The 17256-nt window shown below is 46.0% G+C and overlaps 1 protein-coding gene across 5 annotated transcripts in view; it reads left to right on the forward strand.

The window, feature by feature from the left end:
- Positions 1 to 17256, forward strand: part of ARMH4 (armadillo like helical domain containing 4) — a 71464-nt gene that overhangs the window by 12428 nt on the left and 41780 nt on the right. For all 5 annotated transcript variants that reach the window (XM_074869096.1, XM_074869093.1, XM_074869094.1 and 2 more), the window contains exon 5: positions 13482 to 13733. In XM_074869096.1, the coding sequence (XP_074725197.1) occupies positions 13482 to 13733 (252 nt within the window). The remainder of the gene's footprint in view (positions 1 to 13481; positions 13734 to 17256) is intronic.

Raw genomic sequence — 17256 nt, forward strand, 5'->3', positions numbered from 1 at the left:
GAGCAGTGGTGATTCAGGAGGCTAAACTGCTTCTGAGCCCTCTGGGATCTCCTTTAGAAGCCTAGCTTTCTGCACAGGAAGATAAGAGGGATTTCTGTTTCAACTGAGCATTGATCTCTCCCTATTTAATTGAGACTTTCTGCATAGGCATTTAAAAAATCTTTCTGCTCTGACATAGGACTGCAGCAACTTTCCTGGGTTCCTACTGAGCTCTTATGCAACCACAGGACTGTTTTCTCTGCTCTTGAATATGCTCTGAGCTCCTCTAAGGGCAAATGTGGGCTGTAGCTAGGACCAGCTTTCCTAAATGATGACAACTCAACTAGAAGGCTGTGGGTTTCTTGGCTCTTGAGTATGGCTCTGCAGGTGTCTGTCATCCAAGGGATGTGGTGCTCTGTGCTGTGTGGTTTTGACAACTGGCACAGCTTTTGTGGTCTAAATTTCTTCTGATCAGACTAAACCTTAATGCAGTGAGCCAGATGTTTTCCTGAGGTTAGGGATCACCAATCCACATTTTGTAAAATGGGACAAATACCACTTGGGGATGGGCTTTCTGCCTGGGGATGCCACTGCCCCAATTAAGCACAAAGGCAGCTTTTGAGCTGTGACTCTGTTTTCTAGTATCTTTTTCTGTGTAATGGCAATTAGGGGGTACCACATCCTCATGGTGGAGTGGCATTTGGAAGCTTGGTTTCTGTTCCCCCAAAACTACAGTTCCTAGTGCTTACTCTCAGACTGTCTAGATGGTGCCAGATATGAGAGATTTGGGAGTGCTTTCCTGTAAAGCTACCCTGAGCTCCAGCCCAGGGTGCTCAGGCTCTTGGGGGAGGCAAGGTCAGACATCACTGCTGTTGCAGGCACATGCTGAAGTCCCTCAGGAGGGATCCTGGCCCTTTGTGGGGAGGCTGTGCCTTCCTCACCAGTGGAAGGAGCTGAGTGAGCTCAGCTGGTCTCCACTGCCTTCAGTGGGGTCTTGCTGATTGCCTCACTGAGGGCCTGGCTCATCATTAAATACAAACCCCTGCTGTTCAGCTAGCTCTGTTTCTTGGGGACCATATGTGCCAAACTGCTTTCAGTTAATTGCATCAGTATATTCACCTGCCTGGCTTGGATGCAGAATTGTTTTTAAAAAAATCAAATTGCACAGACAAACATGAGGTGCTTTGAATATGTCTCTAGATGAGTTTATTCTCCTCTGTAGTGGACTCTGGAGAGATTAGCTGGGTAACAAATATCCTCCTACCTTGACTCTGGTGATAGTGATTCTTCTTGCCCTTCCTAGCCAGAGAAATCCTATAAAGGGATTATAGGATATGGGGACAGGACACAGCAGAGGATGAGCCTTACTTGTCTGGGAGACTTAATTATAGATTTTTGTCCCTGTGCCCAGAATTTGGGTATCTCTATAGCAAGCTAAACCCTGCAGCTTTCTCTGTGGGGCTTCTAGGGTCCAAAGAGATAATCTAGTTCAGTTTGCCTGCTCAGGACCACTGTGTAAGGCTCCCAACACATTTTTAAAAGTAGCTCTTTTAAAAGAAACCATGTTCCTTTTAGACTAGATTCCTTTGCCATAACATCTGCCCTGGTACGTATGGGCAGGGATGGCTGCACTCCTTCAGCATGGCAGCATTTGGCAGGTATAACTTGCCAAAGTGGCAGGTAGCCTGCCATGTTCCCTCTTCTGCAAGATCCTTGCAGTGTTTAATTGAAACCTGGTGGACAGAGCACAACAGCAGCTGGCTCCTCTTGGCTGTTCCTTAAGCAGCTCCTGTCACTGCTCCATAAGGGATGTGATCCAGGGATGCACTGAGGCTAAGCAGGAGGTAGGTTAGTGCACTTCCTATGAGGATCTTGAAGGTCATGTCATCCTTAATGGGATAATCCTAAACCAGCAGTTAGTACAGAGCTAGCCTGCTGCCAAGAGCGATGCCTCGCCCATCACTACCTGGGTCAGAAGCTGGTTCGGTGGGAACAGCTTACAGCACCATTGCTGTGGCTGTTGGTGAGGGTGGGTCTGTGCCTGTCACTGCAGACTCAAGGTTTGGTTTTCTTGTGTGCCCCCACCCTGCCTGCACAGCAAAAATACAGCTGAAATGGCTGGAGAATAGTGATTGTGGAGCAAGGCACATGGGACAGAATGGGAAGATGTCTCAGCACTCATCAAACCATGCGAAGATTAATCTTTTCTGACATGTAGGGCAGATGTCACTGTGTTACCTTCCAAGGCTATCCAGATGCAGTGGGAACAGCTGCCTCTTGATGTACTTGTGTTCCAACCCCAAGTCCATAGAAGCCCTTCAGCTGTTAGACAACCCCCCCCCCCCACATACTGCCCTCGCTGCATCCAAGCTCCTCAGGAAAACAGTTTAAGCCCAATGCTACCTTCTCCCTGCAGCTCAGTAAGCTCTAGCTTGGCGCACTTCAGCATTAACTTGGGATTTAGAGACTGTTTACCTGTGCTTTTGAGATGGAGGGAGGAACAAATAATCTGGCTCTTGCTACTTTCCAGTAGGTGTTTTGAAGAGAACTAAAACAAGCATTAATACATTGGGGTTTCTGATGTATCTATCCTATATTTTTGCGTACCCCTTGCCCCCTCCCAAAATCCAAAACTACTCTGCAACAGTGTGTAAGCCCCAAGGCTGGTTCCTGTTCAGTTGTCTAGGCTTGCTTCAAGCTGTTGTTGCTGGGGGTGAGCTGCTTACATGGTTCAGCTGTTGCGTAGGCTGCTGGGTGTAGAGAGTGCTTAGAGCTTTTATAAAAGCGGGAGGTGTTCTACCTGTTGTACAGTGTCAGGAACAGTCAATAGCTCTCTGAAAATGGGCAACTTTAAACTCAGCTGCTCTAGAGGGAGTTCTTAACCATGTGGCTCTTGAATGTGAAGTGTTCCTGATTAATCAGGCTGGCTTTCAACATGCAGCTGGCAGAATCCTGGTCATTAGGATGGAGGAGTAATCCAGGGCTGTGAAAGGCACTGTGAGGTGTCTGCCTAGGACAGCACAGTGCTGTTTCCAGTACTCTGCCTGGTTAACTGGTGTGTCTCCACCTAATGCAGCATTTGGCTGTGGAGAAGCCCCTGGATGGTGAAACACAGCTGACGCTGTCCTTGGGATCAGCAAACCCAGGGTCCTGCAGTCATGGGGGACGTCCCCTCTGAACCTTGGCTGTGGGCTTCACTGTGTTTGCTTCATCTGCTGTGTTAAAGGCTGTTCCAGAACAGTGCCTGTATGAAGCTTTAGACTTTCTGACCTTAACATTAATGATATTTCAACAATATCCGCTTGTCTTTGGATTGAAACAGTTCCTATTCCTCTCTGTCCTCTGTGCTCAAGTTTACCCTTCCGAGGAAACTGCAGCTTAACTACTTCCAGTAAGAAGAGCTCTTAGTCCTCTGTTCTCTGCTTCTTTCCCCTGCATTTTGTTCTTGTACAGTCACCTAAGCTGCATGTCATACTTCAGGAGTGAAGGCAGTAGTTGCCTTTTTTCAGAAAAATACTTCAGAACTTGTAACCATTTACATAACTTTATAAAAGACCCTTCAAATTCTCCTTACACTTTTCTTCTGAGCTGTGTCACAGTACAAGGAGTCGTCTTTTTTTGATGTGAAGAGTATTTTTGCTGAAAATCAAGGATCTGACTAGGATTGCTATTTGTACCCTGACTGTATGGATTAAGGCCTGCCTCATTAAATCTCTGCAGCCCCATTAAAAATTTAAATGAGGTTGCAGGGGTGTAAATAAGACCGGCACTTATCCCAGCATGGTTAACTAGCCTGATACTGTAATTCCTCACCAGCTCTTTGGATATCAGCTAAATTGGCAGGGAACAGAAGATTTAAAACAAAGCACATGCAAAATGAATTAATTATTAAATGTTCTTGGTACACACTTTTGTCTTGCTTCCAGTTTATTGCTGCCACTGAAATAGGAACTGCTGTCCCTCTGGTACAGGTTGACCTCCATGTTCTTCACAGTAGATGGTAGTTCATCCCCCATTCTCTTTTGTAACAGAAAGCTGTGAAAAGGAAAGAAAAGTGTGACAGTTTTGCAACAAAACCAAGCTTTTTTTTTTTCTTTCATTTCCTGGAAGTGTTTGACCAAAGACAAGGTCTCTGCTGCTAAATCTGATCGTGGCTTGTTTTGTTTCATTAAATCCCTCTGCGAGTTGAGGAAGGAGGGGTGTGGAGGGTGATCAAGCCCTTAATGAGTTGGGAGCTTGTGGGTAAACAATTAAGAGGGTGTCAGGCTAATTAAAGGCTCACTGAGAAGAGGGGTGAGGAAGCTCCTGCTGCATGCAGCCAGGGTGCTGAGCTCAGCCTTGTCAGCACCTCCCTGTGAAGGGGGGCAGAATGCAGTGAGAATGGGTGCACTGGCAGCTCTAACAAAACTAAAACCACACCATCTCAGGGGCTGACTATGCTAAACGAGAGGGTTTGCTCTCTCAAATACCATACCTGTTGTGCTTTATGGTCCCCAACAGCAATTCCTACATGAATCTCTAGGAATGGTTTAAAGCATCCTTGCATTGGCTTTCCCAGATGTCTGGGAAGGGGCTCGTACCTGCCCAGCTGCTCTCTGGGTGGAGGTGAGCTGCACAGCAGTTTTACTCTTGTTTTATAAGAAGGGAATGAAACTTCTCTAAGTATCTTTATTCTGGCCCTGTTCTGCCTCCAGCCGGTTAGATAACATTTCGTAGTCTGACCCAGCCTGGTTGCTGTTCTGGCCAGGCTGTGCTTGAATTTTTAACTGTATCCAAATTCTCATTTGTCCTAAAAAATAGAGTTTACTTAAATATCGCTTTAATGTTGTAGCTTTCCTATGCTTATCTTCAGGCTTAAACAAAACCAACAGAAACCCCCTACAGTTGCTATTGAAATGTAACTGGACTGGAAGGATGAAAGTTTTTAATGAGTTTTTCTTTGTTTTAATCTGGGGCTTAAGCAGTTCACCCTTACAGCTCTAGGGAGGTGGATCCAGATCAGCAGGTGTGTGGCAGTTTCTTCTGAAGGCTCTGCAAGGAGCATTTTCCTCTGGAGCTGCTGATGGCTGGGGTCCCTTAGTGTGTGGGGGATAGTGTTGCCTTCTTTGGGGAGCTTTGAGCATCGGGATGAGGGCAAACCACCCTGCAGATTGGTTTAGCTCTTTCATTTCTGCTTCCTGCCCTGTGCAGGTGGGATGCTGTCCCTCTTGATCTGAAACAGGATGCAGTGACTAGAGCACTGGCTTCTTATATTGTCTTTTGGGAAGAGTCACAGGCTTTTTTTTTTTTTAATGTTAAGCTGTCTGTAAATGGCAGGGGGGAGATGTTATGGTATGTTTCCTCCTGTCTGACATCAACACTTCAGGCCACATGGGTGCAAGGACAGGTCAGCAGTGTCATTCTGAACCCCTTCACGAAAATACCCTGGGGAGAGGCACTGCCCTTGACAAAGAACACTGAAGGCAGCAGGAGAGTGATCAAGGACTTAAAAGCATGAGCTCTGCCTAGAAGTGAGCTGAGCGGGCTTGCAGTCATCTTCCCTTCTGGTACCTGATAAGACTTGAGCTAAAACCTTGATACCCTGGAGACAGTTGCCCATAATAGCAGATCCACACCCTAATCTACATCATCTGTGATGGGTTTGTCTAGAAAATGAAGCTTAAATCAAACGTTTTCTTGGGCTGTTGGTTTTTCCTTTCCCAGGCAGTGTGGTTGAATTGCATACTTCTGAAGAGACACCATCAAACAGCCTTTTGCAAGAGAAAATGGAATTAACGCTTCTGCTGGGGCTTATTTTTTGGTGATTGGAAAGAAGTACCGCGCCCACAGCCCTTTTCCATGTGAAGGCATTTTGTTGAGAGAAGTAAACTCTGTATCTGCCTTCATCTGTCTTGTTCTGCCCTGTCCAATTACAGGTCATGGTCATTAAATCTGGACTGATTTGAATGCCCTCGCTTGATAAATCGCCTTTCTTGTCTTGATTTTTGTACTGGTTAGTTCAACAACTGCATACCTCAGGTTAGAAGAGCTGTTCTGCAGCAAACTAGGAAGCGAACTTGTTATAGTCCATACTGTGTATTCTGCAGCGTTCTGTTTTTTTCCCTTTAAAATAGCCTCGTGTTGCTAAATCAACTCTCTAGCCTGGCTCAGTGTGAAAGCAATTTTGTGGTGAATGCTGCTGGAAATGCAGCTCTTAGGAGTGATTGTTTCTGATCTTAATACAGAAGCAGACCCGTGGTCCCTGCTGGAATATCTTTTGCCTTTTTTTTTTTTTTTTTTTTTTCTCCAAAAGCTCTTCAGTGCCTCAGATCCCCTGTGACAAGCAATGAGCCAGGACTGAAAAAGCAAGTGTGAATCCCCTCAGATTTGGGGGGTGGGGGGGAAGTAGGTTAGGATCAGAATCCAAATCTCTCCTTGTGCTGTCTTTGCAATGTCAAAGAGCCCTCTGCTGGGAAGTGGCTTCTGGCAGCACTTGGGCTTTGGCAAGCAGTGACTCCTAAAGAAGCACCAGCTCAGCTCTGCTGCCAGGGGTATGTTCCCTCTCCAAGACTTAGCAAGGATTTTCTGCCATTACAGAAAAGCTTTGGACGTGTAATTTCCTCTTCTCTTGAAACTCATGTGGTTAGGTGATCTTGCTCTGTGTGGTAGGGTCCCACCCAATGGATGCATTCTTCCTGATGGTCCCTTTTCATGGCTCTGTGCGATAGGCCCGATGCTGATACTTCCCATGAGAGGCCACGCTTGATTTGGGTCCCCTTCCAGAGCAAAGCATTTAAGACCACGTCCATGCAACATGGTCTGTAGATACCTCAGGTGGCTTTGCAGTGAACGTGGCTGGGTTTAACTGAACCCATCAGTATGGGGGTTTTACCCTGATGATTTTGCATAGCTTCTGTGCCCACTGCTTGCTTGGGTGTCTCCACCCTGGTACAGTACTCTGCCCAGAAAGCTGACTGCACATGATGAGAGCCCATCTACGTTCCTACCAGCCGTCTCCTTCCAGGCTGTCGCAAGTGATCGTTCTTGGCAGCATTTTGAAGACGTTGGATGGTGACATTATTACTGATCATGTAAAAGCAGCAGATTAATAATAAATGAGTTGTCCTAGAAAGGCCTTCCTGCCTTGATGGTCAGCTGTGACCGTAAAAGCAATGCAGAAAATGAATGTCAGTGGAAGAAAGCATTTGGCAGAGACTTCTTAACGCCTTTTCTTCCTGTTCTGGCAAGAGAAGGTATTCATAGACCCCCATCCCTAATCCTGTTGTTGTTTACACTCCTCTGCTTCCTGTCCTGTATGTGCACATGGGTGACCAAAGCCCAGTGCTGCTGTGAGGGTGTGAAGTGGATGGGAGTAGAAGATAAGCAATGGGGTGGGTGGTGGGTGAGACACTTCAGTCTGTCCCTGCTGCCCTGTTCCCCGGTGAGCGGCTCCAGTACACACAGGACGAACAGAAACTTCTTGGAAGAGTAGAATTTTGCTCAAGGGTGTGTGTCCCCAGTGTGTGTCACAGCACAGGTGGGAGTCATTGTGCTCCGTAGCTCTCTCCTTTCCTTCAGAGGCATGTTATGCAGGTGGGTGCTAGATCTGTGCTCTCTGCAGTCATCGCTCAGCTTGCACGAGAGGTCTTGGCATGCTCTACCTCCCTGAAGTTATATGAAGAGTGGGGCTTGCCACTGGAAACCAATTAGCATCAGCTGCTGGTTAATCGACTTACTTGGCACTCATCAGGTGCTCCTAGGCATTCAGACACTACAGTGCTGGGTACCGTATAAAATGACAGCTTAGACTATCATAAAGCGTAACTGCTCCGCATTACTGTCTAGACATCATTGTCCTCTGAGTTTGGTGTGAGCAAGGCTGAGACAGGAAAGGACAGAGAAAATGAGACCTCCAGGTTTTGTCCTGCCACCTCCTTTTTATTTCTTTTATTTTTTTCCCCCACTTTGAATTCAGTTTGTGACTTTGAGTGAATCTATCACCTTCTAATGAGAGACTTTTGCAGCTCAGGGCACAGCAAGCTATTTCTCTTGTGTGCTAAACCTGACAAATGATGGTTTCTTGAATCTTCTGAGGAGTAAAAGCGTTTGCAAACATTAATGGAAAATATCTAAAGATAGAAACATCTCGCTGCAGTGAAGGTTTCTTCAGTTGAAAACAGAGGCCCTGATCTAACTTGGTTGCCATCAGCAAGGTTATAACAACAGTGGTTTCAGCTCCAGCTTGTTACATGCCATTGTACCAAAACTACTTTCTTCACTGCTGTCGCAGCCCGTCTGGAGCACGTTCCTGACGGAGGTGTTAGCACCAAGCACTGCACTGAGTGCCTGACTGGTGCCGCTTCCCTGCGGCATGGGCTTACAGCTGCTGCCCTGTGCTGATATAGCAGCACTGCAAGTAATTTGGACATAATCTAGGGCAAGAGTGAATGGCCTCAAATTGCACCAGGGAAGGTTTAGACTAGATATTAAGAAGCATTTCTTTGCAGAAGGGGTTGTTGGGCGTTGGAATGGGCTGCCCAGGGAGGTGGTGGAGTCCCCATCCCTGGAGATGTTTAAGAGTAGGGTCAACATAGTGCTTAGGGATGTGGTGTAGTTGGGAGCAGTCAATGTTAGATTAATGGTTGGACTGGATGATCTTCAAGGTCTTTTCCAACCTAGGCAATTCTGTGGTTCTGTAATTTGGATTTCCTCCTCCTTGGGAGGAACGTGGCTTTCTGCAGCTGCGTGAATCCCGTAGAGAAGCGTGAAGCCTGACTGAAGCCATCTTTGAGGAATGGGTTGTTGGTACTTGAGTTGCCAGGAGGAAGAGCTGGCCCTGTTGTCCTCTTCTGCACAGCACGGGATGGTTTGGAGGGGCCAGGGTCCCTCTTTGTAGTTGATCCTGCCATCATGGGCTGAGGCTTTCTGTTGTCTAACTGCTTCAGACACTGCTGGTTGTGGGTTCCTGCTGGGGCAGGGAAATGCCTTAGGATGTGTGAGGTGGTCTCATCTCTCTCTGCTGAGTCAGATAAGTACAGCTTCGTAGTGAAAAACCTTTTTTTGAAGCAAGCATAGGGAGCTTTTGCCACCCTGAAATAGCAACTCCCATCCTGTGGATATCACCAATGTTGCTAATGGATCAGTATGGAGTCCTATGATAAAGCTCAACCATTGCCACTTCTGGTGACTATTAATAAAGCTGGGAACACCCAAAAACTCTGCTAAAGATTTGTTATTTTGTCTCAGACTTGTTTTCTTGGTGCTCTCCTATAGCTCCTCCAAACCTGAAAATTTGAATGCCTCTTACAAGGTTGTCAAGTCCTTCAAAACTAGAATCTTTGACATGTGAAGTGGGAATCTCATTTTCCTGAAGATTCCTGCTGCTTGCATCTTTCTTAGATTGTACTGTTGTCACAGCAGGGAGGTGTTATGTTTCTTGGGTTTTTTGCTTTCCTGTTTCAAGTAGGCAAAGCAGAGCCTACTTTACAGAATACAGTGCTTATTTAGTCCGTCAAAGAGTGACGGGTTTTGGATTTCTTCACTCTTGGAGATGAGACTTTAACTGCCCTAGATTACTCTTGCGTTACCTGAACTGTACAGAAAATACGAACGTCTGCTTGGACTATTAAGTATTTCAGTGCTGAAGTCTCAGTGTTACCAGGACAGGAGACAGGATACCATCCCTCCTTGAGAGGTTCATGTGGCACACCACAAACAACAGCTAGGATTCGGTGTGTGCAAACAGAATAACAGGATCAGCTTATATGTAAAAAACATATGAAGATCTATAGAGCAAGGATGTCTCACAGCAGAAACTGCTATAGTTGCTGTGTACCTGTCTGCTTCAGCGAGCAAGGGGCACTTCTGACCACTGTCAGACGTTCAGAAGTGTTCCTACAGCTGGGCTCTAGGTGAATGCCTGATTTGGATGGATTCATGTCTGTGGCTAAGAAAACTTTATACTTGCATTTTTTTTTTTTTGGTTGGAGACTAGTGCCTTGACCATAAGGCACTAGCATTTCATCGTATGTTTTTCTCTTTTTTTGTAAGATGAACCTTAGCCAAAACTGAAGAGTGTATGCAGTTTGAGGGAACTGGGGGTGTTTATCCTGGAGAAGAGGATGCTCAAGGGAAACCTTATCACTCTCTACAGCTACCTGAAAGGAGGTTGTGGTGAGGTGGGGGTCAGTCTCTTCTCCTAAGTAACAAGTAACAACTGATAGGATGAGAGGAAACAGCCTTAAATTGCACCAGGGGAGGAAAAAATTGTCTAGCATTGTAACAGGCTGCCCAGGGAAGTGGTGGAGTCACAATCCCTGGAGGTATTTAAAAGATGTGTAGATGTGGTGCTTAGGGACATGGTTTAGTGGTGGAGTTGGTAGTGCTAGGTTAATGGTTGGACCTTAAAGCTCTTTTCCAACCTGAATGATTCAATGATACATAAAGTAGTTCTCAGTGGTCTGCAAATGCACGTGAAAATCCGAATGCCTTCCGAATCTGCTGGGCTTTGCACTTTCAGTCCTTGCCACTTTCAGTCTCTTCTGTTTCTTTTCTTCCAAGCTGCTGCTGAGGCCTCTGAAAGGCGAAAAAGTGCCTTTTTAGAAGGGAAAAAGTGATTTTTATAAAAGGCTTTTGCGTGAAGCACAAATCTCCAGCTTGAGGTTGAGCTGTGTGATGCTCGCTTCCGTTTTCCATCTTATGCGACTATCAAGCGTTATGCGCAGCCTGCTCACAGCTGCCAAGCTCCTGTTGCACCTCTGCTTCTGAAATCCACTATTTATGAAGTTTGTGATTTTTTTTTTTAGAAGTGTAGCTTCCTCCTTGTGACCACCAAGTGGTGCTCTGCGCTGCACCTTGCAGCAAGGCAAGCTGTTGGCATTTTGGGATGGGGGGTTAAAAAGCTGTTTTCAGAAGTAGGAATGTGCTAGAGGAGGAGGGAAACAAGTTAAGAGCCTTTTCTTTTCCCCTTGCAGCGGTTTTGCTACAAGGACTACATTATTCACATCCTTATGCTGTGGCTGTGTGATGATTGATGTAGCTTGGTGATGATCAGATGTGATAAGTAGTCTTGGCACTTTCAATTTGGGTGTTCAGCTTGGCTGCCTGCTAGACTTTGAAGGTACAGAGATGGCTATCTGCTGCTTCAAAACTAGGTCCTGGCAGGTGTCTTTGATTTGGCTTGCTAAAATCACAAGAAGCTTCTAAAAACCTTGTCCCCTACTAGTTTTTCAGAGATAAAAATCTGATCCCTGTTTCCTCTTGGCTGCTTTTTCACCCAGTCCATCTAGGAAAAACCCTCTGTTCATGTTTCTCTTCTCTGGTGTGCTAGCTGTTTAGTGCCTTTTCTGTTAAAATTTGGAAATGTTTATAGCTGTGTTGCTCTCAGCAGAGGCAAAAGACCTACATTAACTTGTCTTTGCAGGTTTCCTGCAAGCACTCTCCAGGTGCCATTCTCAGGTTTACAGAAGCTGTGTATTTTGTATGAAAACATGCGGTTTGATAGAGAAAATTCTTATGTTGATTTGAAACGATGGGCACATTATAAGACAGAAACTGCCTATAAAATGTAATGGGAATTTAAGGGGCTAACTACATCCCTGTAAGCTCCATTAGATGCTCTGCATGGTATAATTGCAGGAGTGATCATTCCTTTCCAGGTACTGAAAGCCATGCTAGAGCAGAATGATGCAGCTAAATTCAAACAGCAGCTCATTTGTATGAAATGCAGGGCTAGAATTGAAAGGTGGCAAGCGGGATTGTCTTGTCTGGTGAGCTGGAAAAAACATGGAGTATTTTAAAGTAAATCCTTGAATTAGAAAGGAAAGGAGATGTCATGTAACAGCACAGTGAATGCCATGGTTTTGTAAGGTACACTGATTTCTCTAGGTATTCCAATCTGTGAAGTAGAGGCCAAGGGAAGGAGGCCAGCTCCCCCCAGTTAATTCAGGTGGGATAGCCACTAACTAAATAGCTTCCCCAAAGCTCCCCAGTTTGTTTCTTGGGTATTTTGTGGAACAGCTTTGCTGGAGTGCCATTGCATCCCACAGCAGTAAGGAGAAGCCTGAAGCATCACCTGCTTTATTTAGAGCAGGTATGACATGTGCAGCCCCTCAGGTGTCCTACCTCAGCTGCTCCATCTTATTGCAATGCCTGTAACCTGTATGAGGTACAACTCCGAAGGAAATAAAGGGATATCTAGATAACAAATGTTAATTTTGCTGGATCATTAGTTTTTAACATAGTCTTAGACTCCCGGCTAAACCAGCTGCTCAGATGCAGGGTGATGGGTTCTCCCAGCCTGAGTACATCAGGAGGGAGATTTTCTACAGGGCTGAGCAAAGCATCATGTAAATTAGATAAAGTGCATACATACTATGTTTTAGTTTTCAGCTTTGAAAAACTAACCATGAGAAATTCAAAGCATGTCATTATTCCAGATACTATCTTTTTATGGTGGGTAGCTCAGTTAGTAGCTATTAAATAGCTTGGATGCAAATTCTGGCTGAGGAGGTTCTTGAGTCTTTGATAACTAAAAGCTGGGAAGAGAGACTGTGGGAAGACTGGCTCTGGGTGTGCCCTGCTTTAGTCTTTCTTCGGCATCCGGGGCTAGTTGTGCTCAGAAATAGGATGTGGGCAGAAAGGGCCTTTGGTGTGATCCAGTGTGGTCATTCTTGTGTTGCCATTTTAGATTCTAGCAATGAAATATGGCTTAAATATTTATTTCTCCATATGTTAACAGTACAGTCAGCTTTGGAATAAGATGGGTATCTGCTCTAGTAGAGAAGCCACAGGGATTTTCTTGGTGTCACATTTTTCTGCTCTCACACGAAGTGTTGGCTGTGCTGCCTTCTTTCTAATACTGAGTTAATTCTTCCTTGGTCATACCTCTGTCTGGTGTAAATCCGTTGTGACAGGAGTGCCGGTATAAAACTGCTGAGGATCCTGCTGAGGATTGTTACCATCACCCCTGTTCTCCTGCACCCAAGAACCGATCTGCCAGCATGCATCAAAGCGAGATGCTTTTTCTGGAGGAGGGGCCATATCAGTCTAATTGGGCTGGAAAGCAGTGTCCTTTCCAGAGCTGTGAAAGGCTTAATAAAAGTTAAAAATAGAACCAACTTATTTCTGCCTCCAAGATTGGAAATCAGGGAAATAGTTCTCACTTGAGCTGAAATTAATTGAGCGGATAGCACTATAGTTATATTACTCAGGTATTTGTGCACATGCACGTGTGTGTTTGTACTCTGCTATTAGGAAGCAAAATAACAGTATTTCCCACTAATGCTTTGACAGTCTAAGACAACATCTCATTGTTACTTAGCGACTTCAAATGGTGGTGAGCTCTGCCAAATTAACCCCTTTGGGTGTGTTTCCTGTTAGAAAACAGGCACAAGTTCATTCAGCTGATCTTCCTTTGGAGAACTGGTATCAGCTGGCTGTCCTGGTGCTCACCTATAGAGATCTATGAACCTTCTGTCTTGTGGGATCTTTCCTGATTGTTGCTTTTGTGTCTCCTTGGCCAGAGGGTGAGGAAGAGGAAGAGGATGAAGAGGAAGAGGAAGAAGAAGAGGAGGAAGAGGAAGATGAGGAGGACAAAGACATAGATTTGATGGATGAAAGCATGGAGGGTGACACGGAGCTGCCAGGTTTCACGCTTCCAGGCGATACCTCCCAGGAGCCTGTAGCTGGCCTGGAAAACCCTGTGGCCCAGCTGGCCGGGGTGTCCTACCAGGTTCCTGACACCATCGAGTGGGAGCAGCAGAATCAGGGTCTGGGTAAGAGAAAAAAAACCCTTCTTCCTTTACCCTTACAGAGGACATGTCTCCTGCGCTTCACTTTGCATGGGACAGTCCCTTGTGCTGGGAAGTCTCATGGGTTGCCTCTCAAGCTAAACACAGAGCAGGCTCATTTCTGAGGAAACTCCATCCACCAGTGACAACTGGTTGAACTGGGATGGGTCCCAGGCACTGTGACCTGAGTTTTCATTTCGGGGAGAGCTGCTCTGAATACTCCACATCTGCCCCTTCATTCCCAGAGCTTAGTGTTGTCTTGCTCCAAGGGTGGACAAATAAATAACTTCTCAGGTGAGATTCCTGGGGAAATTTCAGTTCCCTTTGCCCAAGATGGGTTGGTGCGAGGATATATATGCTGTGAGGACAAAGCAAATAGGGTAGCTGGGTAATTGTTCATCAGCCTATTTGCTACTTCAGCGTCGTTTTTGTGAGTGCCACTTTTCTGGCATTTTTAAGGGCTCTATGGTCCAGCCATGGGACCCTATGCTGGAAGTGTTAAGCCAGACAAACCTGCAGAGCCTCTATAAAGCTTCATACGGTTTATTCCCATTGTACATATAGGCCCTGTGTTTAATAACTGGACTAGCTTATTCCACCTACAAATAGCTTATCAGTGTTTATACGTGTCCATCTGATGCAAGTCAAAGCTGGTGTGGGACAAGGTAGAGTTTAGGAGGGAACCTGCCCAGCTTGCTTAAGGGCACTGGTATCATTTCCCAGCATACTCAATTTCCAAGCCAAGCTCCATCAAAACGAGTCGGAACCTTTCAGGTGAATTGGTGGGAGATGAACCACATCTATACAGAAGGTCTATTAGAGAAGTAGCTCTTTTGAGAAGCTCATCAAATAAAGGAACACCCAAACTCTTTTGTACCTTGTTTTATAACAGCTATCACTTCCCCTGGATGTTTAATTCTGATTTAACCTGGCAGTTCTTCCCCTGTAATGCGGTCTCTAGCCTGCTTTAGCATTGTTAGCTTCCTCTGAATTCAGTCAAAGAGCATATGTTGAGAACTATGTGGGAGGGTTGCTCTTTGAGGGCATACTGAGTTTTCATTAGGTCTCATATCTCCCCGTCCCACTAGCTCTTGCTTGAAAAACATCAGATTGGATGGGTGCCATGTCAGATCCGTTTCATGTGTCCTGTTATCCCATCAGGCTGTACAGGAGCTGTGTGGGGGGAATAATTCTAAAGTTTTTAAGGCTTTCTGGTTGGCTTTGGCAAGCTGAATTAAAGAGGTACGTGGCAGTGCTCAGAGGAAGTTTAAGAAACATAGGGTTATGATGGGAGTCGCATCAGCAGCTTTGTGTCCTTATCTTACTCATTTCCTTGGTGCAGGATCTTTGTGGTGCCTTGAGAGAAAATGTGAGAGGAGCAGGATGTTTTCTGCACTCAGGGGTGCGGTGGACTGGCTTGGTGAGCTCTGTACGACTGCTAGCAATAGCGAGAAGGTAGCATTAGGCTGTTATCTAAAGCTATTTGCCTCGTTCAGGATCGTAAGTAGCAGGATGGATGGCTTGGCAGAGCTTCGTCTCTGAGTCAGTCAGTCCTGGCTAAGGGTGCCAGTGCTTTGTAATGTGAGAGAGGCAGCGTTTTGTGAACCCTCAGGTGTGTCCCCACCCACCAGACATCACATTGTGCAGCGTGGAGGAAGATGGCACTGATATCTCCTCAGGGATCTTAGTACATTTAACCACCCCAGCTAGGGTGGCTGATGCAATGTCATCTGGCTTGGGTCCCTGGAGGGTTCTGACAGGAGTCCTGTTCCCAGGAGAGGGTGCAGGGCAATGGTTAGTTTGACTGGAAGGATGTCTAGAGACTGCTGAAGATGCTGTTGTATATGACATAGGCTGTTGCCATGAACTTTGGGCCTGCAGAGGAGGTTGTTCTGCATAAGTTATCAGGCACATCTCTGTTCGCAGCTGATGCAGACCTGAACTGGAGTCACAGCTGCATTTCCAGCCCTATCACCTTTGCTACTGAAGGAAGAGGCTCCGGGTAGGAGATGCCTATCAGATATATTGGTAAATGAGGCAGGTGAGAAAGCAGTGACCAGAGGGTGAAGCTGTCCCTGGTGTGTAGTAAACCCCTCTGACTGGAGAGGCTGTAATAATTGTGCACAAAAAATAAGCAGGCCTGGACTATGAAACAATACGTAGCTTTAACATTCCTTGAGTAATAGCATCTGTTGTGAGGGGGCCTTGCCCTAGCACAGAGCCATTCTGGAGAACACAGTCTGCAGTATCTCTTCTGGAGATCTGCCTCAGAACATATGGGTCCTGTTCAGTTTCTGATGTTTAATATTGTATCATCCTGCAGCCTTCATTCTCTCTTTCTTAGACCTTGGAAAGGCTATCTTTCCAAAAATTTCAGACATGGAATAAATTGACTGTGTGGCAAAAGGTAGGATTTTTCTCCCTAACTTATGTTTTATTGACTCTTATGAAAATTGGAGAAGCTCCCTGTGAAGTCTGTCAGGTTGGGCCAGCTGCAGAGCACTGGGTTCAGACACCTGAAGGACTGTGCAGATGTTGAATTTCTGCATTATCTGGAAGTGCCTGGCTGGTTATGTGTCAGCAGATCCAACTGGTTTGGATGGCCTTTTATTTTTAAGCTGTTGGAGTCCGTGCAAACAGCCATGAGGGACCGGATGAAGCTGTGGCTGAGCTGAGTTCATCTTTAAGAGTTAGATGGGACTTCCGTGCAGTGGTGTTTTAGGTGAGAAAAGAGGGGATACGGTGGGATCCGTCTCTCTACTTGTGACTCACCACTCTTATTCCACCAGGCAAACACTTACGTAAAGAGCCTTTTATTCTTTTTCTGTCTAGATGACCTTAATGGCTCTTTGACATTGCTTCCTTCTCCATCTACAGTGTGCTGATGCCCACAGTGCTCCTAAGAGGAAGGGAAATTAGAGGCACAAAGGAAACCAAGGACTTGCATGAGCTCGCACTGAAAATCTGAGGCCAAGCAAGGACCTGAACCCAGGTGTTTGAAGGGCTCATTTGCTGGGAGTGCCTGGGGAATGGGAGATGTTGTTGCATCTCCATGGTGGTGCTGGGCTCCTTTTCCCTGAGATGCTGCTGCAGTACTGTAGCCCTTCCCCTCTTCCCAGTTTGTGCCAGGTAGGAGTTTCTGCCCTGGTTCCCTGGCCCTGGGTGTGTGGGCACGCTCCGGGCTACTGCTGTGTCCAAACCCGTGTCTGTACCTGGTCCTGGTTACATGTTTGTTTATGGGGTGTATTAAGGAGAACAGGAAGAGTGGAAAAAGTGTATAGCTTGTGTCAGCAGGAATGGGATTGTTAAGAACAGGAGAAATCCCCCAAACCTGGCAGGAGGCCAGAAGAGCTGCCCACATTGTTCTGCTGGAGTGCCTGGAGAAACCAGACTTGCTGTGAAGGGCTTGTAAAGCTTTAGATCTGCTGGACATGTGCATGGACTATTTCTCTTTGAAACTCTTTTTTTTCTAAGTGCTTTTCATCTAAAGCTACCTCTTTGAAATCCA

The sequence above is a fragment of the Strix uralensis genome, chromosome 4, assembly GCF_047716275.1.
Source record: "Strix uralensis isolate ZFMK-TIS-50842 chromosome 4, bStrUra1, whole genome shotgun sequence".
Classification (NCBI taxonomy): domain Eukaryota; kingdom Metazoa; phylum Chordata; class Aves; order Strigiformes; family Strigidae; genus Strix; species Strix uralensis.